This window comes from the organism of the source record quoted next, unplaced genomic scaffold, assembly GCF_019419815.1.
Source record: "Pyrus x bretschneideri cultivar Hongxiangsu unplaced genomic scaffold, Pyrus_bretschneideri_v1 Contig37, whole genome shotgun sequence".
In the NCBI taxonomy this organism is placed as follows: Eukaryota; Viridiplantae; Streptophyta; class Magnoliopsida; order Rosales; family Rosaceae; genus Pyrus; species Pyrus x bretschneideri.
In genome coordinates, this window is record NW_025999690.1 from 3477769 (window position 1) to 3504028 (window position 26260).

Here is a 26260-nt window from a genome sequence, read left to right on the forward strand (position 1 = left end):
GTAGATACCTTTTGGAGTACGAAAGGCTGTTAGTTCCTCGTCTTCGAGGGCCATGCGAATTTGATTGTACCCAGAAGAGCCATCCATGAATGATAATGCCTCATGGCCAGTGGTTGCATCCACCATGATTTCAATGATTGGCAAGGGGAAGTCGTCCTTTGGGCAAGCATCGTTGAGGTCCCGGAAGTCTACGCAAACACGTATTTGTCCTGATTTCTTGAGGACAATGACGATGTTGGAGATCCATTTGGGGTATTGCACTTCTCGAATAAAGCCTGCTTCGATTAGCTTGTCGATCTCGACCTCGATTTGTGGGATAAGCTCAGATCGATAGCATCTTTGAGTTTGCTTTATCGGTCGTGTTCCAGGCCTGACCGCAAGATGATGAACAGCGATGATAGGGTCTAGGCCGGGCATTTCTTTGTAGGTCCAGGCAAAGACGTCTTTGTACTCTAACAACAGCTGATAATACTCCTCTATCTCATCTGTACTTAATAATGCACTTACGAAGATAGGTTTTGGTTCCTTGCTTGTACCTAAGTTGAGTTCCTTGAGATCATCGACCGTGGCTTGCCCCCCATCTTCGAGCTGTGGTGGTGCAGCAGTGACATCTTCCTCGGGGATTTCGTCTTCTTCACCTTCTTGAACCGTGATGTGGAAAACATCTTGGATCTCCTCTTCAGTGCTGTCTTCTAGGGTTTGTTGGCATAAAGATTGTCTGGTGTTCTGGGAGAGGCGTTTCTTGCAATCTTCATAGGAAGGAGCCTTGACCGAGTAATTGAAGAAGTCTTCTGGGAAGAGGTCGCACATTGTGATGGGGATGGACGATCTTTGTGTCGAAATTTCATTATCTCCAGCACTTTCACATTGTTCTGGAGGTTGACAAGAGCTGTTTTGCCCTATTTTCGACTGGTAAACTTGTGGACAAGATGGTTGCTGCTTGTCCAATTTCGTCGAAGCGACCTTCGAACTGCTTTCCTCACAATCTTCATAACAAGGAGCCTTGATCGAGTAATTGAAGACGTCTTTGAGGAAGAAAAGATCCCGCATGAGCGATCTTTGTGTTGTAATTTCATCATCCTCAACATTTTCATGTAGCTTTGAAGGTTGACGGTAGCTGCTTTGCCCCCTTTCCGATTGGTGCACTTGTGGAGAAGACATATGTTTCTCGTGCAGTTTCTTCGGAGTGACATGAGTCCATCCTTCAATTTCACTTGACTTGGAGCATGCCCCCAACAGTCGAGGTGAAGACTTTGAGTCGAAAGAGCCAGAAGTGACATCTTTCTTAGGGATTTCATCTTCAGTGCCGTTCTCTTGGGTTTGTTGGCATGAAGATTTGCCAGTGTGGATGATGATGCGCCTCCTTACCTTCAGTGGTCCTTTTGTGTCGACCTCTAGGATTGCTTGGCGCTTCATCCTTGAAGGAATCAAGCTTCGAACGTCACCTTTTTCTGCTAACCCATTGAACCTTTCTTCCTTTGGTGTTGTCTTCCTCTTCCCAAAAGGCTTCTCATTATTTTCAAATCTTTCCGAAGCTGATCGTCGCAGAGGATAGATGGTTGTGTTGCTTTGTTTCTTAGGCTTTAACAACCTTTTAAAAACAGAGCTTTGGGATGTTGGCGCGCTAAGCCTCTTGAAGACAGAGGTTCGGCCTTGATTACCAATGCGATTAAGCACTGAAATTCTGGAGCTTGAATGGCTCATCCTATCGAAGACCGACGTCCGAGGGGCGGGTTTAGGCTCTTTTTGGTCTTGTTCAATGCTCACGCTGATGTGTTGAGCGCTAGCTTTCTTCACTTTGCTTGAAATCTTCACGGGTGCATTTGGTGTGAAGCCAAGTCCGGCTTTGTTGTTGTCAACTCCGTAACCATGCTCCTTCAACTTTTTTTGAGTTTTGGTGAGGTTACGTTCTTTGTCATTGACAGTGTTTGAAACCTTCTTTCCAGCCGCCTCAGAAGAAGCGAAGTCGTACCCGGCCTTTGACATGAGTTTGTAGGCGTTTGGGTCGAATCCTTCCTCGGTCCTCTTGGTTGGAAGAAAGCTTGATTCCACCTTCTTTGGTAGAGCTTTTATGAAGCCTTGTGGTAGTCTTGCGGCCTTAGCACCCCCTAACTGTGTCAGAGGCAAAACTGCATTCGTCTTGAGCAACTTCACATTATCCGTGTGCCACTGTGTGTCGACTTTTCTTGTTCCAGTTTCGAATGCAGATTGACCATTCTTTCTTCTTGACATCGGGATATACCGGAATATGGGTGCGTTTGGTCTTTCTGACGGCATCCTACTCCCTTTGGTTGTTGCAGGTTTAGCAAACTCGTCATCATCTTTGCTTGAAGATGGCACGGCCTGCTCTTTTTGCTTTTTAGGCATGGCTTGCCACTCCTGCTTTTTAGGTGCTGCTTTGCCCGTGGATTTGATCTCTTCCGGAAGAGCTTCGGGTACCATGTCTTCGTCCATGTAGAACTTGGCGTCTGCAAAGTGTGATTCGGCTTCGGTGAATGGCTTAGTGTCACCTTGGATCACCTTCACTCCTTCTCGGTAAAATTTTAGGCATTGGTGAAGGGTGGACGGCACTACCCCATTTGCGTGGATCCAAGGTCTTCCTAAGAGCAAGCTGTAGGAAGTTCTTGCATCAATCACGTGGAATATCGTGCTTGATTTGAGCTCACCAATGGTCATCTCTACTCGGATCGTGCCCATCGCTCTTTGTCCTCCTTGGTTAAAACCCTGGATCAGCAGACGGCTCAGGGATAGCTCATTCACCTTGATGCCGATTATGGTCATTGTTGATTTCGGCATGATGTTTATGGCCGACCCACCATCCACAAGCATGCGGTTGACTTTGTATTCCCTTACGTACCCTGAGACGAAGAGAGGACGGTTGTGAGGCTTTGATCCCAGCAGTAGGTCTTCGTCAGTGAAGTTAATTGTGTCATGGGTGGCACAACATGTGGCACATTCATGTGGCTGAAGCTTCGAGCCTTCGTCGTTACTTTCTCGTACTTCGTGGTCGCCGGGACCTGCCAGGACTGCTGCTAGTGCTCTTCGTATCTTTTTTGGCAATGGTAGCGCTTCCTCGATGCTAAAGTGTGTTGGTAGACCTTCTTCGGGTGTGAGGGTCTTTTCTACCTCAGTGGCGATAGCTTTGCCTTTTGAGGGCTTTTCTATTTCTACTTCAACCATATGACAGGCCACAGTAGTGCACTGTTGGAAAAAGTCATTCGGGAAGTATTCACGCAAGGAAACGGGAATGCGTGGCTCCTGCTCCATAGGTTCCCCAGCATATGTTGTCTTATCATGCTTTATGCTTCTTTTAGGCTTCGCATTGTTGCGGCCGTGGTGATTTCTTCTTTGTTCCACCTTTGGCTGTATGACTCGTGGTCTTGGTTTCCTTGTCTTTTTGTAGGTTACCAATATCCATCCTTCTTCATCATCAGCATGTGCATCTTGGTCGCTTCTCTCCAGTGATGGTTGTGTAGGAGGTGCCGTGCAACTTGAGCATTCACGGGAACGGTCAGGTGTCGTTTGGAGAGGCACAGGATTAAACGATCCAAACGCAATTGTAGTGGTATGCGTTGCGGCCGTGTCTTCAAGGTCGAGCTCAATTTGCCCTTGTTGTGCTAGCTTCATGATGAGTTCTTTAAGAACGAAGCACTTGCCAACATGATGGCTCACGATACGATGGTACTTGCAGTACCTAGGATCGTTTGTGCAATTCATTTCTTCAGGACGCTTGCATTCGGGTAGCTCAATCACCTTTTTTTTCCAGCAAGTCATCTAACATAGCAGCCATGTCAGAGTCAGGAAAAGGGTACGTTTTCTGTTCCAACTCTCTCAAAGTGCTCTTGTATCTGTCTTGGGTGCGAGAAGGCTCACTTGTCTTTATCTCCTTCCCTTTCTTCTTGGAGGAGATCTTGATGGGCGCTGAGGAGGTCTTGATGGGTGCTGAGGAGGTCTTGACGGGGGTAGTGTTGACGGTGAAAGCTTCCTTAGCGGGTTTCTTCCCAATCTTGTCTATATTTGGGGCGAATACTTTATCCTTATTGAAGTTAGTAATCGGCTCCTTTTTCCCGTGATTAGCGATACTCAGCTCCATGTCGTGGGAGCGAGTTGCTAGCTCTTCGAATGTTCTTGGTTTTATGCCTTGGAGGATGTAATGTAACCCCCAGTGCATGCCTTGAACGCACATCTCAATGGCAGAGGTTTCAGAAAGCCGATCTTTGCAATCCAGACTTAAGGAGCGCCATCTATTTATGTAGTCGACGACAGGTTCATCTCTCCACTGTTTCGTACTGGTCAGCTCTAGCATGCTTACAGTACGACGAGTGCTGTAGAAACGGTTGAGAAATTCCCTTTCTAGCTGGTCCCAACTGTTGATAGACTCAGGTTCGAGGTCAGTGTACCAGTCAAAAGCATTACTTTTCAGCGAACGCACGAACTGTTTGACGAGGTAGTCTCCCTCTGTCCCAGCATTGTTGCAAGTTTCAATGAAATGGGCGACATGTTGCTTCGGGTTGCCTTTTCCATCGAACTGCATGAACTTTGGGGGCTGATAACCCCTTGGCATTTTCAAAGCATCAATCTTCTTGGAGTAAGGCTTTGAGTACAGTACGGAGTCATGTGAGCTTCCTTCGTACTGTGTCTTGATAGTGTTTGCGATCAACTCCTGTAGCTGCTGGATAGAGAGAGATCACATGAATACCGTTGCTTGGTCTAGCTTCGGCTTCTCTTCAACTTTCTCCGCTGGTGGCTCCTCTTCTTCGTCGTCTTCTTTCTTTAATAGGCCAACATCTGGGTCGACTTTCACGTCGGGCAGCGCATCTAGTTGGCTGACAAGTGCGGCAATCTGCAAGTCCTTCTCTTCCACAGTCCGTGTGAGCTTTGCAATTGCTTCATTCATCTGAGCTAGCTGCTCCTCGATTGAAGTTGCTCCAGTGGTCATGACTTGCATGGTTGTACTGCCGCTCGAATCAGCGTCGGAGAGTAGGGACTCTGAGTATTTCCTCGGGCTTTCTCCCCTTGATGCCCTTAGCGAGGCTAGGGTGATCACAGGCTCGTACCTCAGGTGCTCTTGTTCCTTTGACAGAGTTAATGCAGGGGCGGAAGCCGCGGCAAAAAGAGCTCTTGCTTTACTTCGGGTTGTGATGCCCGAAATACCACCACTTGCGGCGATGATGTTCTTGTTCTTTGCTTTGATTGCAGGAACAGCTTGATCCTTTCTTGATGCCATTTGCGTTTTTTTCGATGATTTGAGGATAGAGATGAGAGGTAGAGATGTCCCACTGGGCGTGCCAAATTTGTGAACACGAAAGTTCCTTGAAACAAGAAACAAGAATAACGTGTACAAAATAATATTTTGATGATTTTGGGGTTACGATCTCTCTCAAATTTGGTCCTCTGATTCTATCTTCGTAGGGTGTAGGTTTGTGGATGAGTGGTTGATCCAAAGGGCCGTCGGGGCTTGATCTAAGGATGAACAGTTGATGAACGGATGAACACTTTCTTCAAGGGCCGTCGGGGCTTGATCTTGAATAATGGTTGTGTGGATTTCTTCAAGGGCTTTTGGGCTTGATCTTGAAGGTTGATGGATGAGTGGATCTTCAAGGGCTTTTGGGCTTAATCTTGAAGAATGGTTGGATGTGTGAATTTGTTGAGGTTGTTGATCCAAAGGGCCGTTGGGGCTTGAGCTTAGGATGAACGGATGAACACTTTCTTCAAGGGCCGTCGAGGCTTGATCTTGAGTTGGTGGAAGTTCTTCAAGGGCCGTTGGGGCTTGATCTTAGGATGAACGGATGAACACTTTCTTCAAGGGCCGTCGGGGCTTGATCTTGAGTTGGTGGAAGTTCTTCAAGGGTCGTTGGGGCTTGATCTTGAAGGAGGATTTGATGAAGAACAAAGAGTGCTTTCTTGATCCTTCGGGATTTTCTTGAGAGCTTTAGAACTCTAAGGCTTCAAGGTTTTGGTGTGTGGAGAAATGTATTTGTGAATTGGTTGATGCTTGATACCTTGATGGAGAAGCCTATTTATAGGCTTTGAGAATGAATCACCACCACAAAATATTTTTTTCTTTTCCAAGCACCATTGCCTAATTTTCCCACTTAATGCAATATTGAAATTGAAGTGGTGTAACTTATTGCCTAATTTCCCACTTAATACCATTTAAAACTTGAAGTGGTGTAATTTATGGCCTAATTTCCCACTTAATACCATTTTAAACTTGAAGTGGTGTAACTTATGGCCTAATTTCCCACTTAATACCATTTTAAACTTGAAGTGGTGTAACTTATGGCTTAATTTCCCACTTAACACCATTTTAAACTTGAAATGTGTATGCTTTGTCATTGCCCAAATGAGAAAAACTTGCTTTGATCCGTAATGGATTGAAGTATGCTTGCCTTGTCATTGCCCAACATGAGAAGAAAAACTTGTTTTGATCCTCAATGGATTGAAATGTACTTGCCTTGTCATTGCCCAAAATGAGAAGAAAAACTTGTTTAATCCTTCAAGGGTATTTCTCCCTATTTTGTTGAGTCACACGCCACGTGTATAATTTGTACAACACGTGGCGTATGCCATGTATGCCTTGACACGTCAAAACTTTAATGCATTGGTGAACATTTGTTTTACTGAAATTTCGATGTCTACACTCATGTCAATTAAGAAAATAATGGCAGGTCCATCTTTTATATTTTTGTTAAATCCAAAGGCCTTGGAAATTTGGATGCGTCTGAAAGTCTAAGCTCAATAAATAGCCCTAAATTGACGGTTAATCATTTCTCAGTTCTTTTGCTACAATCATTTTCCTTATTTACTGTTATTTATATTTCTTTTGGATTTGTCTTTTAATTTAATTACGGAGAAAAGCAAAAACAGAGAGGAGAAATATTGAGAGCGAGGAGGAGAAGCCAATTTTGCTGCTAAGTGCTAGGCATCTACTCGTCGCTCGATTACCGTCTAGTTGACGTTTAGAACATTGGCGACAACCTTATGAGCTGGATAATTACCGTAAAGGCACAACGAGGAAAAAACTGCATTATGTTTTAAGGATTTGCAATTGTTGACAGACACTATTATAAGTTACTTCTAGCAAACGTCGAGTAACCTTCTCATAAGTCTTTGTCAAGCGCACAAATCACATTAACCAACAACACCACAATCTCATATGTGAATAACAACAACCACAGTAGGACCTGAGGTTGAGCAGTGGGCCATATAGCGATTGCAAATTCTCTTCTTGACAGAATGAGAGAGGGATCACAACGACGAAGGCTTTCTTCACAGAGGAAAACAGCGGTCACAACTTTGGATATATAGATGATTAGAAGATAGGAGAAACATGGAAAAGGAAGAGATCGAAGACACCAAGCCCAAGGCCACATGGATTGGCGATGGTGTTTTTATCAACATCAGTTGCGTAGATGGTATTATGTTTGGGAATAGAACATGCCAACATCAACAAGAAATGTTCTCCTTTTTGTTGTATTGGAAGGGGTTGCGTAAGAGATTTTAGCTTCAAATTTTATTCCTTTCATAAAAACAGGTGTTGATGTTGTTGGCATTTCAAAAAGGCTTTTTTAGTCAAAATGTTTCTTGAGATTTGGATAACATATAATTTTGGTTCCTAAGATTGAAAATCCATAGTAATGATCTCTGATATTGTCTACCATCCATTATTTTTGTCATTTTGTTAAAAACTCCGTTAAGTGGTCCTGGAGCTTATACCGGAAATTGAGATTTTTGACCGGAAGTTTGGGCAATTTTCAAAACTTCGTAACTCAATTATTTCTTAACCAAATTCGACCCATAATCTATCAAAATGAAGATAGGAAAGAATTGAACAAGATTATACCTATTTGGAAGCCCAATGGTTGCTGGAGATGATCGGAAAATAGTCTGAAAGGTGACTGATTAGCGGAAAAACTGGAAAACTCGCCGGGAACTTGATAAACTTTAAACGTTCATAACTTCTTCAATACTCAACGAAATCGAGTGATTCAAAACGAAAATCATACTTCTCGATGAGATGAAGAGAAGGTACCCTTTTCAATGGCTAACTCACCGTGGTTTGGCAGAAAAATAGCCTAAAATGTGACTGGTCCGCGAGAAAACTGGAAAACTCGTCGGAAATTGGGTAAACTTTAATCGTTCATAACTTTTTCAATACTCAACGAAATCGAGTAATTCAAAAACAAAAATCATACTTCTCGATAAGACAAAGAGAATGGTACCTTTCTCAATGGCTAACCCACCATGGTTTGGCCAAAAAATAGCCTGAAAGGTGATTGGTCCATAGGAAAACTGGAAAACTCGCCTAAAACTGGGTAACCTTTAAATGTTCATAACTTCTTCAATACTCAATGAAATCGAATAATTCAAACCGAAAATCATACTTCTCAACGAGCAGAAGAGAAGGTATCTTTCTTGACGGCTAACTCGCCGTGGTTTGGCAGGAAAAGGGCTTGAAATTGGCTATCTTGGTCTAATCGAGTTAGCCAATTTCGAGCCATTTTCTGGCTAAACCACAACTAGTTAGCCATCAAGAAAGGTACCATTCTCTTTGTCTCATCAAGAAGTATGATGTTTGGTTTGAATCACTCGATTTCGTTGGGTATTGAAGAAGTTATGAACATTTAAAGTTTACCCAGTTTACGGCGAGTTTCCCAATGTTTCCCCTAATTAGTCACCTTTCAGGCTATTTTTCGACTATCTCTATTAACCATTGGGCTTCCAAATAGGTATAATTTTATTTTACACTTTTCTATCTTCATTTTGATATATTATGGGTCGAATTTGATTAAGAAACGATTGAGTTACGAGATTTTGAAAATTGCTCAAATTTCCGGCCAAAAATCTCAATTTCTGGTATGAGCTCCTGGACCACTTAATGGATTTTTTTAACAGAATGACCAAAATAATGGATGGTGGACATTCTCAAGGATCATTCTATTGATTTTCAATTTCAGGGACCAAAGTTATGTGTTATGCAAATCTCAAGAGTCATTTTAGCTAAATAATGCACTCATCTGAATTCAATTTTTTTTTTTTTGGCATTTTTATAATAGAGTGCATGATGATTTTTTTAGATTGTCAGTAACAACAACCATAAAATATGGAAGTTTTAACGAAAAGCCCGCAGTATTGTTCACTTTAATGAAAAACCACATTTTTACACTAAAAAGTCAAATCTGGTAATATTCACTTTACCCTTTATTTTGTTTTTATCATTAAAACTCAAAGTTTTCAAGTCTTTTTTCATTAATTTTCCTTAAAATAAAGATGGAAGATTGCTTCCAAGAAAAAAATTTAAGTGGTCACATGACTTGTTTATCATAAAAACAAGAATTAATTTATACATCCGGTTACACATAAAACATTTTTAGTGGGAAAGAAATTAAAAACATGTATTATTTAAATTCATAACAAAAAACTGTCCAAAATGATTTTTAGTTGTTATTTTAAAAAGTACTAGCATTTGCCTACACACTTTGTGTGTATGAACACATTTTTTTAGAAAATGAGAGGGGAGAGAGAGAGAGAGAGGGAGAGGACGTGGGGGGAGTGGAAAGGTTTTGTTTTTGGTTTTTTATTTTTTTATTTTTTTATAAATATTAGAGATATTTTAACATTACCTGTAGGTGAGACTTCAATAAAAACAGTAAAATTTGAAACAATAAAAATTAACATCATGTTGTAACACTATTAAACTTGAAGATATAGAGCCCAAAAGTAAATACAATGATGGGTAATTCTAGTACCATTTAGCTTTAACTGATACGGTAGAATTCCCCTAGTTCCAAAATAAATTATAGTCACATAGATAGTATTATGACCTAACGGTATTCTTCTACTTGTAAATAAGATATCTCAGATTCAACTCCAGTGAATGGCCAATTAGTTATCAAATCATTATAAGTAGGTTAAACCCATATATCCATTAGTTTAAATAGGCATTCTAAGAAAGAAGGGGGAAACGTTTGGCATTAGGGTATAGTGGTGATTAATTGCTTCACAACCATTAAAGGCTTAAACCGTGCGCATCCTACATGAAAGAGTTATTTTGTCTGTATGCATATGAAAAGGACTGAAGAAGCTGTAGATAGGAAAATGAACTGGCAAAAGTGGAATGCAACAAACTGGATAAGATAAAAGGATTGATCACAATTAGAGGTAGAGAATTTTAGAGAGTAAAGGACACCTACTTCACTTTTTGGAAAAATACCGTCAGAAAAGCATCTCCATGTTTTCATCATGTGTTTGTGCATAAAAAGTCAGTTTCTAAAATGTATTGGTGGAAATTAATCCAGACAATTCAAATCCACATCACAGTTTTCGGATTGATTAGAATCATTAGAAAGAAAGGCTTCTCTACAATTTAAGCAAACCACCCTTCGATTTGTCACTTCCTCTCTCAATTATTGCTCTCTCTCTCTCTCTCTCTCTCTCTCTCTCTTCTCTGATGTCTTTTTCCATGATACAGTCACAAAACACCCCACGTAGATAAATGCTAATCTCACTTAATAAAACAACTTGCTGCATAAACCAGCAACCATGCAGCGAGTTTACAACAACAAGGAGTTTGTAAATTATAATTCAAGTGATTAAGAATATTATACTACAAGAAAATTTTCATTTACACTCGAGATTTCAGTGTTCAATCTCTCTCTCTTTAATATGTATTCACGAGTGACCAAATGTAAGGACCTACTCAAATATGGAGTTTCCTTCTTGGTTGTAGAGGGTGTGTCCAAGTTACTCATTTCAGTCACTTTATTTAATTGTAACTAGTTTGCTATAATATCCTTTGTTTAAATGTTGTTTTTCGTAAAAATGGCTTCTTCGCTTTGGGCTGTCCTTTACATCATCTTATGTTGCTTGAATCAAGCATTTTTTTTTCTAGTACAACAATATATTTTACATTAGGGGAGGGAGAGTTCGACTAAAGCACACAATAGACAACCTAATTTGGTATCGAATTCATCATCCACAAGGTTTGACCCTTAATGATGTTAGAGACCTCGATCAAACTATTTAAACAAAAATTTTATTCTAACAATTAGGTTGACGAGGGATCAGAACCAAAATGTCACATCCTGACCCGGGCTCCTACCACATCTCGGACTCAACTCCATCGTAGCACGATATTGTCGGCTTTGGGTCCCGACCATGTCCTCACAGTTTTGTTTTTGGAAACTCACACGAGAACTTCCCAGTGGATCACCCATCCTGGAATTGCTCTCGTGCGCTACTCGCTTAACTTCAGAGTTCTGATGGAACCCAATGCCAGTGAGCTCCCAAAATACCTCGTACTAGGTATAGATGAGAATATACATATAAGGCTTACATAATTCACTCCCCTGGATGATATGGAATGTTACACAAAATGACCTATAAAAAGGAAAAAAAAAGTAAAAAAGGCTTCAGATTTGCAATAAATAACAGTATCTCTCTGTGTAAGTCATGTTACTCGTGCAAAATCGGAAAACAAATGTATCTCCTTTGGTTCACTTCTAAATCTTACGCTATCAAATATTTTTTCGTTAATTTAAAAATAGTAATATGGCTATGTAAAATCTCCTGTAAGGGGGAAAAGTGACAGAAATATTCAACCAAATTTCGTTTCTACCTACCCCAAAACAATCTAAGAATTTGTATGCTAATTCATATGGTAATTTTTATTTGTTCAATATTTGGTCTCCATGCATCTTAGACTGGGTCTGTAATGAATCACCATGTACGTAAACATGTTTAAATTTCCTAACAACAAAAAATCATGTTTAAAATGTTAAATCTAAACTACATTAATAAAATCTTCTTTGTCAATTAAAATAAGGGTAAAAAGATAATTTTGTCTTCTACTATAAAACAAAATCATGGGTAGTAAAGTAAATTCACACAAGCTAAATTTTACAATTTTTTTTCAAAACCTCACCTAAAGATGATCCTAGCATCTTTTAATTCTCAAAAAAAATAATATATATATATATACAAAGAAAAAAAAGCTTCTCTCTCTACTCCCCATACCTTTTTTTTTTCCTTTTCTCCTTTCTATTTTAAAATAAAAATAAAAATTATTTTCACACACGAAAGTGTGAGGACATATGCCAGTATTAACATTAAGGCGTCGAAGGCGGCAAAAGCAAGTAGGAAAAAGAGATGGAGTGGCTGCGGGTATTTTGACAAATACCCCTCGGATCCGTCAATTTGCGAATGATTAGTTTGACTTGTTAGACACGTGGTGTCGTTGTCGAAACAAAAAAAACCACGTGGAGGACATGAAAGCTCCACGTTATGCCACATCATCCAGTCCGCCTTATCCGACTACGTGTAAAGATTGAAAGGTATTTCCCATCAGATCCTACCCTCTTTCCTGAAAAGGGAACCTCTTTGAATCTCTTCCTTCTAACACATTAAGTTCAGGAATTTAGATTATTAAAATTTAATCCATTGGTAACAGAGATCCAATTTAAAAGTTATAATAAGTTTAGCTATTGAATCAAATTTTAATGGTTTGAATCTCTGAACTTGATGAATTAAAAGGAAGAATCCGGAGAGGATCCGTTTCCCTCTTTCCTCACACCTAATGTTAATTAAAAAGTAATAATCCTTTAGTTTTGGAGGCAAGAGATAATGAAAGATGGGATGGTGAATTGGTGATGAAATATAAATTGAAGTGGGAAAGGAGGATACAGCTAACCATGTTGAATAGGTTGCCCACTTCAACTCAATTGAGTCATTTCTTATATTTGGTAGGTTGAATTATACGTCTAATCGATCTTTCTATGTACATTTTATGTGTATATAAATCAAAACCATCATTGTTCTATGTTATTGACCAAATTAAAAAAAAGCCAAAATCCTAATTAATCCAAAACTCTAAACTTTGATTGTCAATAAAGATTAAAGACGCGTTATTATTGAATGTATCATATGAAACCGTAAGAACCTATTGAATAATTGGCAGATATATGCACTCGAGCTCTAATAATCCAACTGCTCATAAAAGCAAACAATAATCTTTATTTGACAAAGAATGACTAATACATTATATCATATCATAACAAAGTCATTCGAATTGGGGGTAGATCGACGTTTAGAGAAAATAGAAAATTATTGAGATGGGATTTTGGGAGAAGAATTTGAATAAGGAATGAGAAGAAAAATAATAATAGGGTATCAAATCAATACTGAACTATCGTTTTCTACGAAGAGCGAAACTTAACGAAGAAGAAAAGAGAAAATAAAACTGAACTATTATTTTGGGAGGGGAGGAGCCTAGAATAATTTCTATTTTTCTTTCTTTTTCTTTGGTCATTCTTTAATCATCTCATTGATTTATTCAGTGATATTGTTCATTAAGTTTAAACTCATGAATTCCTACGACAAAGTGGATGAAATAGTCATTGCATTGGCTTTTAATCATTTCATTCACACTTGTTTTATTTTAAACAAAAGTTTGTTGACAATGTCATTGATACAGTATGGAGACTTGAACAATTATTAAAGTTTACAATATTTGATTTTGTACATGCAACACGTTGAGCTCAAGAATGTTAATTAATAAAAAAGCAAATGAAATTAAGTCATAAAGTATACGATTCTTCCACTCCTCCTATAGGGTAGCTTAGTTGTAATGTCTAACTTAATATTGGAAGGAATGGTTGCTTGAGAAGGGGTGCAATATTGTATTATTCTTCATGATTTTAGTAAGTTTATAACTCTATCCAAAAAAAAAAAAACAAAAAACAAAAAAAGGAACGTTTGTTTTTTAAGCAAACGATATTATTTACATTAAAGGAATTGAGAAGTGAACTAAATCTCACAATGAGTTAGCAATAAAGTAAAAATTAGCATTTGTTTTAAATTATTCCATTTCCATGTTTAGTTCATTAAATTTTCCGCCAAACAAATAGTAGAAGATTTTATTCTATTCTCAAAACTTAAAAATCTCAAGTTTGGATTCTTTCATCGTGATTGAAAAATTGAGAATTAAAATATCAAAACTAGGTGATTTTATCTCTTATATAAGTATTCGAATCTTGTTTATTTTTAGAGTGACGACGACCAATTTTTCTACTTATAATACTCCTGTCCCTCCTACGGGTAATTCATTTGTCCCTTCATTCTATATTAACGTATTGTTATCACATATAATCCGAACTGTTAATTCTTTTTAGCATCTTTTAATTTTTTTAATTTTTTTCACTTACTTTTTCTCGATGAATTACCTCATCTATCGCTTGTAGCCTATTATTTATTTACATACTTGAAATAAAAAAAAATTAGTATACTAACTGATGATATGTTTTCTTACTTGAAATGAAGTATAAATTATGAATCGACTAAAGTCCACGTGACGAATTTTAAACTCGTTACATACTTTCTTAATACTTCACGCCTCTATCTTAGTGTAAATATATCCTCGTATAAAAAAGAAGAAGAAAAAATAAATTAAAGATGAATGCATCAATTATATTGAAACTTTTTCTTTTGGGTGAAAAATTATCTAGAAACTTTAATGATTTAACATGATGTTAACGTGACAAATGCATGCAACAATGGGTCGGACTAATTACCAGAGTCTTAATTTCTTTAGTTGCATTGCCTTTCATTGATGAGAACATGGAGCAAGTGTCCTCACCTCTCCGACCACTTTGCCTAATCATATATGTAAGAATTATATTTTTCTTTTGGGGCCCCGGGGTGGGGGGTGTTAGCTTAATCATGGGTGCTTCAATCACTTATCACACTAGTAGAAAAATATGTTTGCGCGACCGAAACTTGCGCAAACATTTATTAGGGCAATTACTTAACCAAGTTAGAGATTTCTAGAGATCAAGTGGCAATAACTTTGGGAGAGGGGAAATCAAATTTGGTCAATTGAAACTAGTTGTTTTGTAAAACTTCTCTAGATTACAAGTAGAGAAATGTTCAGAAGACTCTCAAAAGTGGTATTTCTATGAATTCTTTGCCACTTCATATTTTTTGCACAATGTTTTATGATGTTGCCACAGAATTTGACGTTAAACTATGATGTGACAGAGAATCCCTTAACATTTCTTTTACAATTATTATCAATTTTTTGTTCAAGTCAACACATTTATTTCTTTCAAACAAGTGGATTCAAGCTAAAAGCCAAACTGTTAGCTACTCATAACAATTAGGTGTTAAGTTGTCATTAATAAGAATTGAACATATAACCTAAATTTATCGGTGGAAATGAATATCATTACACTATCAGGCTATTGAGAAGCTCTTCATTAATTAGTTTGTGGAGTTTTTAGCCAAAATGATTTATGAAACTAGCATAATTCCTGATTTTGTAGAGTTAAATTGTAACCACTAGTTCAAGTGGATGGTTGATTTGACAAAAATACCCTCAATTTAACAGAGATTTTCATGGAATGACCAAACTGATTGACGGTGGATAGTCTCAAAGACCACTTCTATCGATTTTAAACTATATCGCCAAATTGATGAGTTATGCCAATATCATGAACCATTTTAATTGAAAAACTTTAGTTTGTATTAAAATAACCTTTGCATGGTTACATTAACTTCGTCATGACAGTTCACTCTTACAGGAGCCGGAAAGACACACAAAGACATTTCAACTCTCTATGAGCATCATCGTGTGATTAACTAATGCCAAGAATCGAGTCTAAAACTTACTGTGTGAAATACGAACTTAAAATTCGTATACAGTATACAGCCACTCAACCACTCCAAAATGGCTGTAGCCATTATATTATCAGTGACCGCTAACTGCCTAGCATTAAGGTGAAATGACCGCGGGGCATGAATCGGATTAGATTGATTTGCCCCCAAATCACGACCAAACCAATTATAATATAACGTGTAGTCCGGTTTGGATTTTACAAAAATGTCTAAACAAAATCACGGTTTGGATTTTACAAAAATGTCTGAACAAAATCACCCAAACAAAATCAATGTTCAAGGGTTTGGGTGTACACCTAATCATTTTTTTCGACTTTGTCAGCCCAAAATACAACAAACAAACAAAATTTTCATAGTTTGCTTCGTATTCTGTTTTGGTAATCAATCATCGATTTCCATAAACCTCAAACTCAACCTTCTTATCTAGTTATTAGATAAATACACAATGAGAGGATTGCGCATGTAAAATAAAATAATATTAATAAATATGTACGTAATCGGTCTGCGGTTTACCAAAGTTCAAAACCATAATTAAACTAATTGATTAATGTTTGATTTTGCACCGTTTGAATTTTTCTTTGGTCACAGCTACAACTAAATTACTTAAGGGTTAGTTTGGAAAATGCTTTTAAATGATTTGGAAAGTTTTTAATAAAAATGGTTTTTAAAACAGCCCTTAAAAAAAAAAAGAGAATTTTAACGAAAAGTTCCCGTAGTATTCATTTTAATTAAAAATCATATTTTTACACTAAAAAGTCAATCATGATACTATTCATTTTACCCTTTATTTTGTCCTTATCATTAAACTCAAAGTTTTCAAACTATTTTCATTAGTTTTCCTTAAAGAAAAATGCAAGTTAATTTTGGTTAGAACCTAAAATATTTTTTTTAAAAACACTTTCAGTCATTTGAAGGCATTTTTCAAAAGAGTTCAAATTATGGTTAAATTTTTTCACTGTTTGAATTTTTCTTTGATCAAATATAATCTCACAATATTTTTCTTTCATTCAGAAGAAGTAATAAGGCAACATGACGTGTAGTGTAGAAGAAGTATATTTTGTTTGGTTTTGGAAGGGTTATAATTCCAAATTTATAAAAAGAAAGAGATTAGTTGAGCAAACAAAGCATATAACTCATCCGGTAAATATAGACGTCTTAGTACGAATTCTTTTACAAAACACAAAATGCGCATATCTGGTAAACTAATATTCACAAAAAAATCTAATAAATATTTTGATAAAAAAAAAAACTTATACTAGTGTCTTCTCGCTCTCCTAAATTGAGACATTTTAAATGTGAGTTGTTAGACTATTTTCAAAGGAGTGTCAAATTTTAAATGTAAATTTTAATTTTGAAGGTTTATGTGACACTTTATTTTTATTTTTTTTATTTTGTTCTCCATTCAATATGTCAAATTTAAACAATTATTTACTACATTACTACTTTCATAATTGTAACTAGTATTTGCCTACACACTTTGTGTTTGTGAACACATTTTTTTAGAAAATGAGAAGGAGAGAGGGGAGAGAGAGAGAGAGAACCTGGGAGGAGTGAGAGGTTTTGTTTTTATTTTATTTGTTAAATATTGGAGGTATTTTAACATCACTGGTAGGTGAGACTTCAATAAAAAACAATAAAATTACATTATTGCCCATCATTTTTTTTTTGTGTGATAGAAGATTAGGTTGTCTTTTCACTCTCTTTTGATTGACAAAGAGAGTTTCGTTAATTAATAGAGATAAGTATTTTTAAAACAAAAAATAATAAATAATGATGAAAAACATTTGTTTATCACTAAAAATAGATTTGAAGTAATTGTCAAATTTAACAACAACCACATTTGTTGTCAAACACATGCCACTTAGGAACTGATATTGTGGTTGGAAAACATTAATGCTCGTCTTTTTTTTGTTGTCATTATTGATGTGAATATTTTGACTTCTTCCTTAGAGATGCTCTTACAAAAACAAAATATACATATTTGAGATAGAAAAGTCAAAAAATTTGATAAAAAAGTATTTTAGTACAAGTAGATATGTAATTCTCCAAGGTACATGTATTTGAGATTTACAACAATCAAGAAATAAGAATTCGAATACAAATACATATGTATTAGTGAAATAATTTGATAAGAAGAACGAGGCAGCATATTATTATTAGCATATTCTCCCTCCCCATGATATTATCTCACTATTTTTCTTTTCTTCCTAATTTAATATTTATTTTCCTTTTAAAAAGTGAATAATTATTGGGAATACCGAATACGTCCACCCCCACTCGAGTCAAGTGAAAATAAAATATGCAGTCACAGGCCAAAAAGACAAAATTCCTCAAACACTGGAAATTAAATAATTTTCTTTTGTTTTTCCATTATTTTATTTCACAATAATTTCCATATAAAAATCCAAAATAAAAAAAAAAAATGGTAAATCTTGAGTTGACTCGGCGGCTCACGAATTTTCTGAGAAAATAAAGAAACCAGGAAAAAAAAAATCATATTTTCTTTAAATAAATACAAAAATGTGTATATTACTATATTATATAAAGAGATGAGGCATTATTATCAACTATTGTTAATATTTTTTTTTTTGTGGATACAGAAGCGGAAGCTGTCCTTACCTCTCTCTGTTTTCCTAAGGATCTGAGAGAGAAGCTTTTCTCTGTGTCTGCTTTGCTTCATAAGCAAAACACAAAGTCAGACACTTTCAGAGAGAGAGAGAGAGAGAGAGAGAGAGAGAGAGGAGAGAAAGAGAGGTTCTTTCTTCTTCCAGCCTCTTAGCTTTTTTGTTTGTAATTTTGTTTGCCCTTTTGCACTTTCAAAACTTTGTTGTACTCTGAATTTCAGAAACATATATATAATAATTGACTCTCTGACTCTCATTGTGTAACATCTCGCTCTATATATGTATATGTTTGTATATGTGCTGTGTGTAAATTTTGAGGTTTTGGGCGGTGAGGGAGTTGGGTTTTGAAATTTTAAAGTTCTACACAGAGGTTTTGAAAGCAAGAGGCTTTTTGGCCCGGGCTTGTTGAGGCTCGGATTGATCCGAAATCATGAACTCCGAGACAGGGCAGCTGCCACCTAACCGGGTCGACCCGGAACAACCCAGTTCTTGCTTTTTGCAGAAGTTCAAGCTCTACGAAACTCGCTCGGTACTGTGTTTTTGTTACATATAATGTTTATGTTTATTGGTTTTTAAGATTTGATCTGTTTTTAATTTGAAGGAATGCATGATATGAATTTTGCTATAGCTTGATTTGACTTGAAGGAGGATGCTTTTGGACTCATTCAATTAAATTTTGGCACAAATATTTGAGATTTGAACAGTTTTCAAGTTTTGCTTTTGATTGCAACAACAACAATAAAGCATTTTTCTCACTAAGTGGGGTTGGCTGTACGTATAAATCATAGAACGCCATTGCGCTGATTGCAAAGATCCTAATTTTAGTCAACTTCATGATTTGGGTTTGTAATATTAGTTGGTTTGTGTTCTTATACATTGGCCTTTAGCGTTGCGAATTTCTTGACATGTTTTGGTATTGAATCTGCTAGTTTCTTGTACTGCATCAGGACTCAGGAGTCTTATACCTGCTGTCAATCTAAATTTGTTTCATTATTGGATATTCGGGGCAATTAAACTTGAATATTTTCCTTATGATATCCTTCCATTCCTGTTTGATTTGGAAATCTCGTGTATTTTCAACTCTTTTGGAGAGAAAGTGGATGTTAATGGATTTGGTTGTTGAAAGCTGTCTATTTGTTGCTCTCATTTTAGGAACATAGAAAAAGTAGTGTGTCAATTCGTTGCTCGGTTTGTTTGTTTCACCTCTTTGTTGTGTCCAATAGTTGAGCCTACCGATTATTAATGACGCTTTTGTATGCAACAGAATTTTTATTTGATAGGAAGGGACAAATGCAGAACCTTTTGGAGGATTTTAAAGATTGACAGATTGGATCAATCGGAGTTAAACATTCTTGAAGATCCTGCAACATACTCGGATAATGAGTGCTACGACCTCCTGAAACGGATACATGAAGGAAACAAGTCGATGGGTGGACTTATATTTATCACTGTTTGTTACGGTATTGTTGGTAAGACTTCTTTGCATGGTTTTATACCTTTGCACATCTTTTGTGTTCTTAATTTAAAATCTAAAGATATTTTCTTCTGATTTTAGGGTTCGTGAAATTTTTGGGACCTTATTACATGATACTTATTACTAAAAGAAGGAAAATTGGTGCAATTTGTGGCCATACGATCTATGCAATTTCCAAGAGCGAGATGATTCCAGTTCCAAACCCTGCCGTGCGGTCAAAATTGGCCAATTCTAAGAATGATGAGAACAGGTCTTTTGTCCATTTTGCATGTAAATGTAATATGTACGTTGGTACTTCTAAAGCGATTTAAGAGAGTAGTATTCATAATTTAAATTGCCAATTTGTGTATCTATAAGAATCGTGCCATGGTGTTACGTTATTTAGGTTTCAATTAACTTGGCTAGTATGGCTAGTATAGTAATAGAAAGTTCTTCACTGTGGAGGTAATCTCTGTACTCCATTGTCAATAGTTAATACACCCTTCAATGCGAAATTAATGATGTGGAACTTCTCGATTCAGACTTGGTTCTTGTTCTTCGGCTACCTTAGCTTGTCTTTGCTAAGATAAGGCAAATAATGAATCTTATAGACTATTGATTTGGCAAGTATGCAATCTCATTTGTTAGATCCTTTGCTTTTAATTCTGCTTTTTAGGGGCTTTTCCCACCTGCCTTTCCAGGTTCATTTCCTGCAATATGCAGGGGCAAACTTCATTGCCGTTATGATGTAAATATAGTGAGGCAAGGTATCATCAGGTTTTTCGCGGGGAAATCACTTTCCTTTTCTTCTTTTTTCCCCTTTTTGGTTAATATCTTTACTTCAAATAGTTGTTTCATCAGTATTTTTTTTCGATTTGTTTAAATTATTAGGTTAATAATTTATGTACATTACTCCTTGTTTTCCTTTTCTTGTTGACATAGATACAAGAAGCTCCTATGCTCGGTGGACCTCACAAAGGACTTCTTTTTCAGCTATTCATACAATGTTATGTCTAGTCTACAAAAGAACTTATGTGATAATCAGACAGGACCTCCCCTTTATGAAACAATGTTTGTTTGGAATGAGTATTTGACGCGTGGAATCCGATATTGTCTGAAGAATACTCTATGGACAGTTGCCTTAGTGTATGGATTCTTTAAACAGGTCAGAACACTACATCCTTTATTGGCACTACTTATGACTAGAAATTTAATGATCGCTTGCCAGAATTTTTTTGCAATTTAGCTCTCTAAGCTTATTATTACTTCCCTTTAAGTTGGGAGTATATGTTTTCTATTTCTTAAGATACACAAACAGTATTGTTTGTGGTTAGTTGCATGGGCATCCCATGACTATGACCGTGTAGTGATTAACCCAGGATCTCATCCTTTATACACATTTTCTTGAGGAAATTTTATGCACATTTTTTGGTACTTCTTTGGTAATATTTTCAATGGCTTCATGCTTCGGTGTCCAGGTCGATCTTTCAGTATCTGGCAGGGATTTCAAGTTGACCCTCATTGCCAGACGTTCACGTCACTTTGCTGGCACCAGGTTCGGACACTGCTATTGCCTGTTTTCTGTAATAATTAATGGTTATACTATATTCTTTAGAAATATACATTTGCATGCCCGTCTCTGCAGATATCTAAAGCGAGGTGTAAATGAGAAAGGTAGAGTAGCTAATGATGTTGAGACAGAACAGCTTGTTATTGAAGATGCTCCTGAAGGACGCCCAGTGCGAATAAGTTCTGTTGTGCAGCACCGAGGCTCAATTCCCCTTTTCTGGTCCCAGGAAACCTCTCGACTAAATATCAAACCTGATATAATATGTATGACTCTGCGGAACCCACTCGTTTTATTCTCTGTGGTTATTATATATCCCACTGACATTCTATCTTTTGCTAGTATCAAGGAAGGATCATAATTACGAGGCCACAAGACTTCATTTTGAAAATCTTGTCCAGAGATATGGAGACCCAATAATTATTGTGAATCTGATTAAGGTAGCACTTGTTTATTTTACGGGCGTCAATGCTTCTTGTTTTTCTATCCTTGTATATAAATGCTAATCTAAACCTGATAATCCTTCCAACTCTCTTCCAATCTTTGTTCTTTCTATAATTGATCGTTCTTTCCAGACAAATGAGAAGAAGCCTCGAGAAACTATTCTCTGTGCAGAGTTTTCACATGCTATCAGATTTATTAATAGGAGTTTACCAAAAGAGAGCCGCCTGAGGTTTCTCCATTGGGATCTGCACCATCATGCCAGAAGGTACTTAACTTTCCCTTTTCCTATTATAGGTAGAACGAACATCTGTACTTAAAAGTACGGTTGGGATTAATTGAACCTGTGTAATTTTTCATGTACAGTAAAGCTACCAATGTATTGGGACATCTCGGAAAAGTGGCTGCATATGCATTGGGATTGACTGGACTCTTCTACTGTCAAGTAACCCCCAATCTAAGGCCTGTGGGATTATCTGGCTTTGAGTAAGTTCTTCTTGTCAAGATATTGCTTTTCGGCTTGGTATTCCTTGTTATATGCTTCGTTGTTCAGTAGTTTTATGTATCATTCTATACACTAGTAGGTGTTTTAAAGTATGCATGTATAGAACTACTTGCACACTATTTAAAGTGCTGACAACTTTGAGGTGATACAGGAAAAATGATGATGTCGATGACTGTTTGTCGCATAGCTGTTCAAGTAAAGATGAGGATGCTGATAGTCGAGAAACAGAGATTAGCAATGGCAGTGATGGGGATGATGCAAGCATGAATTGCAATGTCACATCCATGAGGTTTCAGAAAGGAGTCCTGAGGACCAATTGCATAGACTGTTTAGATCGCACAAACGTTGCCCAATATTGTTTTGGGTTAGTTGCTCTTGGACATCAGCTTCATGCTTTAGGATTTATAGAATCTCCAGATATTGATCTGGATAACCCTCTGGCTGAGGACTTGATGAGAGTTTATGAGACAATGGGAGATGTACTTGCACTACAATATGGTGGTTCTGCAGCTCATAACAAGGTAACCCTTCTAAACATTACCCGTAACAGAGAACTTAACGTGCATGCTTTTAGATCTCAACTTCCACTGCAGGTATCTAATAAATAAAAGTACGAAGAGCGTAATGGATTGAAATTGGGGAGATGGAAGTGGTAACTGTAACTAAATTACCTGGAAGTCATTTATTGTATCTTATATTTGTTTGCTGGTGGGTCCTCCCCTGTGAGATTCTGGATTTCAGTCTCTGTTAAATAGTTGGAACTCTGTGATGGTCACCTATTTTAGTAGGTGCCAGGCTCAAGGCAAGACCGGGGGACTTGATCCAGGTTTTAAAGAGGCAGTGTGACTACCCCGATTTTCCCTTACACCTTGGCCATATAAATGGCCTTATTGAGTTGGTTGATTATCATGTTTCTTGTTGGATTTTATTCTAATTCTTTTAACTTCGGCACCTGTTCACTGATTTTTTTCCTTGTTGACCTGAAACAGATATTCTCTGAGACTAGAGGCCAGTGGAAGGCAGCAACTCAGTCCCAGGAGTTCTTTAGAACTCTACAGCGGTTTTACAGTAATGCCTACGTGGACAGTGTGAAACAAGATGCTATTAATGTGTAAGTTCAATTGAGCCACTTTTATTTACAGGTTAATAGCTGTATTTGTTTTCTGCTCAAAAAGAAATCTTGAGGACCCTGCATATTGTACTTGATATACTTGGTCCGGTTCCGTTTGAGTAGTGTAAGCTAACAGGTGCACTATTTCACTATATAATTGTGCAGATTCCTAGGGTACTTTCAACCACAACCTGGTAAACGACAACTGTGGGAATTGAATTCAGATCAACACAACAATGTTGGGAGGTATGGTCCTAATTTTGCTGATGATAGTGTTATTGTATGAAATGTTATGTGTTCGTTCTTTGCAGTCGAAATAGGGAGACCACCATTGTAAGAAGAAAATATATACGCGCACACATATCAATGGAATACACATTTTATATGTGGGAGGTTCACTACTTATATCACCTAGCTCTTTTGTGATAAAACCCCACACCTAGTAATAGGTGGGTAGTGGGGATAATATCGGTGATTGTGGTGGGCTATGTTGGGCCTAAAAGGCTTTTCACTTTTAAGTTTGGGTATCTGATATCTCAGTGGATGATGTTTAGGGTTAAAACAATCCTCAGCTTATGGCTATGAGAATTATGTGTAAACTAACATTAAGGTTTCTTATTAACAAAAAAAAAAAAAAATTCGATAATGCAGTTTCTGTTTGTTTGATATTATCAAGAGGAATAAATAGCCTATGGCTTGCTCTACTAATGAGATTCAAGACGAATTTCTACATATGTAGGTCGTTTATCAAAAGGTCACTATCCGAGGGCCATATTCTTGGTGAAAGTGATTCACCTATGACAAGTACAGAAGTTGCGCAAAATCAACCTTTGTCTGAAATTGCACAAGGAAGTAACAGAGTGATTTCAGAGTCTGCACCAGCAATCTCAACTTGTGAAAGTGATATATCCGATTGCAGGTATGCTTGCGTTGCAATTCATGTACTTGTTTACCAAGAGAAGCTGTTGTAAACAATATCAGGTTTCTAATGGCCAAACAAAAACAGTTCTAGTTTTTCTAAGCCAATAAATTGAATGCTTGATCATCTTTATACAATAAATCCTTTTTCTGGTCTAATAATTGCTTTTGTAGGTTTACTCCCTCAATGCCTCGCAAGCAGATTTTTTGTGGGTTGCAAGAAGACAAATGCCTCCAGAGTGATCATATCATTTATGATGAACATGACGATGATTGCAACTTGTCAAATATTCTGGATGTGGACTGGTTGTCCTCGTCGGGAAATTCTTGTGAAGAAATATGTGGAAGGTACTTGTTCCTAGCCTCTCAAAATTAGCATGCAGATTAGACTTGCCAATATGTCATGTGAACTTTCAAGATTTGAGAACTGACAATTGATTGACAATAGGTCTATGACCAGCCTTTCATCGGAGAATCTTGTGAACGGACCAAAGGTTGAAACGAGAACATCTGCAAGTGAATCTGGATCCATGAGAAAGGTAAACTATTATCATCTTTTTGCTGGAGTTGGCATGAAATAGAGTACCATTTGCATTTATTTAGAAAAGATTATCAGATTTCCTGATGAAAAGATGGAAGAGTAGTTGGTTATACCATTCTGCTGCACTTGTGCAAGTAGACCTCCGTCATAGCATCCTTAGTTTCAGTGACCAATTGGCAATGGCTAGTTTGCTTAATAAAGTTAAGAGGAAAGGAGTTGGACCTAGGACTTTATCCATTGACGTTACGTATTCTTCAAATTTTAGTATTAGTTGGTTTCTGTTTCCACCGAGCCCGTATCTCCATTAGATGTTTTATAGACTTCCATATCCTTTTAGACGGTTTTAAATCTTGTCATCTTTGTACCCGTGTTACTCAATTGTTAATGTCTTTTATTTTTCCTGATTTACTAGGGAAAGGAGCAATGTGAATCGGAGGTCACTCGTGATAATATGACAACTCCGTATTCAGCGAGCTTCATGAGCTGGGTAGCTAATGGGGAGTTGCTGTTTCTTTGAAGCTAACTATAAGGTTTTGCGTCATAACTTTAACTCAACCCGTCCGAAGGATTTGGGTTCATGTACAGAAAATAAATGGTAAGAATATCATCAACCAAAAGAGCATAGTACTGGGACTTGCTGAGAAATATATTCTTCAAGGTGAAAACTAATTCTTGGGTAGACTTTACAGTTTACCATGTCATATGGTCCATTGTCAAGATAAGTAGCAATAAGGCGCTCGTATAGTTCTCAAAATTTAGATACGTGTGAATATTATTAGATAAACAACAGATTTCCTCCTCTCGATTCAATATGCAGGTTCAGATTTTGTTTCGTTTCATTTTCTTTTGCATGTTTATTTGTCGAGCAAACTTTGTATTGCCTGCTTGTGCACATCAGCGCTGATGTTCACATCATTTAGTGCCAGGGAAGTGATTTCCGCAACACCCATTTTCTCGCTGTGCAATTTCTTTAATTCCGTTCGATTTATTCATTCTAAAGGCAAGGAAAAAGGAAGGTGCTCAGAAGGAGAAATGGGCGTTTGAAAACCATTTTCCAAAATTTTGTCTCCTTGAAAAGCATTATGCTATTGGACTGCATCTACACTTGTATGCGAATGTCAAAGAAAGTCACAGGGCATCAGTTGCAAATGTTAAGAAAAGCCAATAGAATTCGAAGCAAGCGCAGTGAAGAGGAAACGTTGATCGAATTGGATATCCCTTCGGTCGATCTACTCCCCCGCATCAAATTCCGACCAACAACTTGCAACAACTGTTTATGTACGCTCAACACAAGATACGGAGTGTTGAGCTATCAGAAGGGAGAGACTGTTGAAGCTAACGTTCTCTCTCATTTCTTCAGGAACAAAAAATAAACAACGCTTCAAATAAACAAGTACGCAAATGTATCACTTAGTATTATAGTCTAGT

The 26260-nt window shown here is 37.2% G+C and overlaps 1 protein-coding gene across 1 annotated transcript; it reads left to right on the forward strand.

The window, feature by feature from the left end:
* The first annotated feature begins 18246 nt into the window (after positions 1-18246).
* Positions 18247-25671, forward strand: LOC103948587 (phosphoinositide phosphatase SAC2). Its single transcript, XM_009359630.3, has 16 exons — positions 18247-18825; positions 19561-19765; positions 19852-20020; positions 20692-20914; positions 21228-21304; positions 21395-21582; positions 21659-21756; positions 21892-22025; positions 22124-22243; positions 22414-22783; positions 23252-23373; positions 23539-23619; positions 24113-24292; positions 24466-24639; positions 24740-24830; positions 25245-25671. The coding sequence occupies exons 1-16, from the start codon at positions 18727-18729 to the stop codon at positions 25347-25349; spliced, it is 2436 nt and encodes an 811-aa protein (XP_009357905.2). The 5' UTR covers positions 18247-18726; the 3' UTR covers positions 25350-25671.
* The last annotated feature ends 589 nt before the right edge of the window (positions 25672-26260 follow it).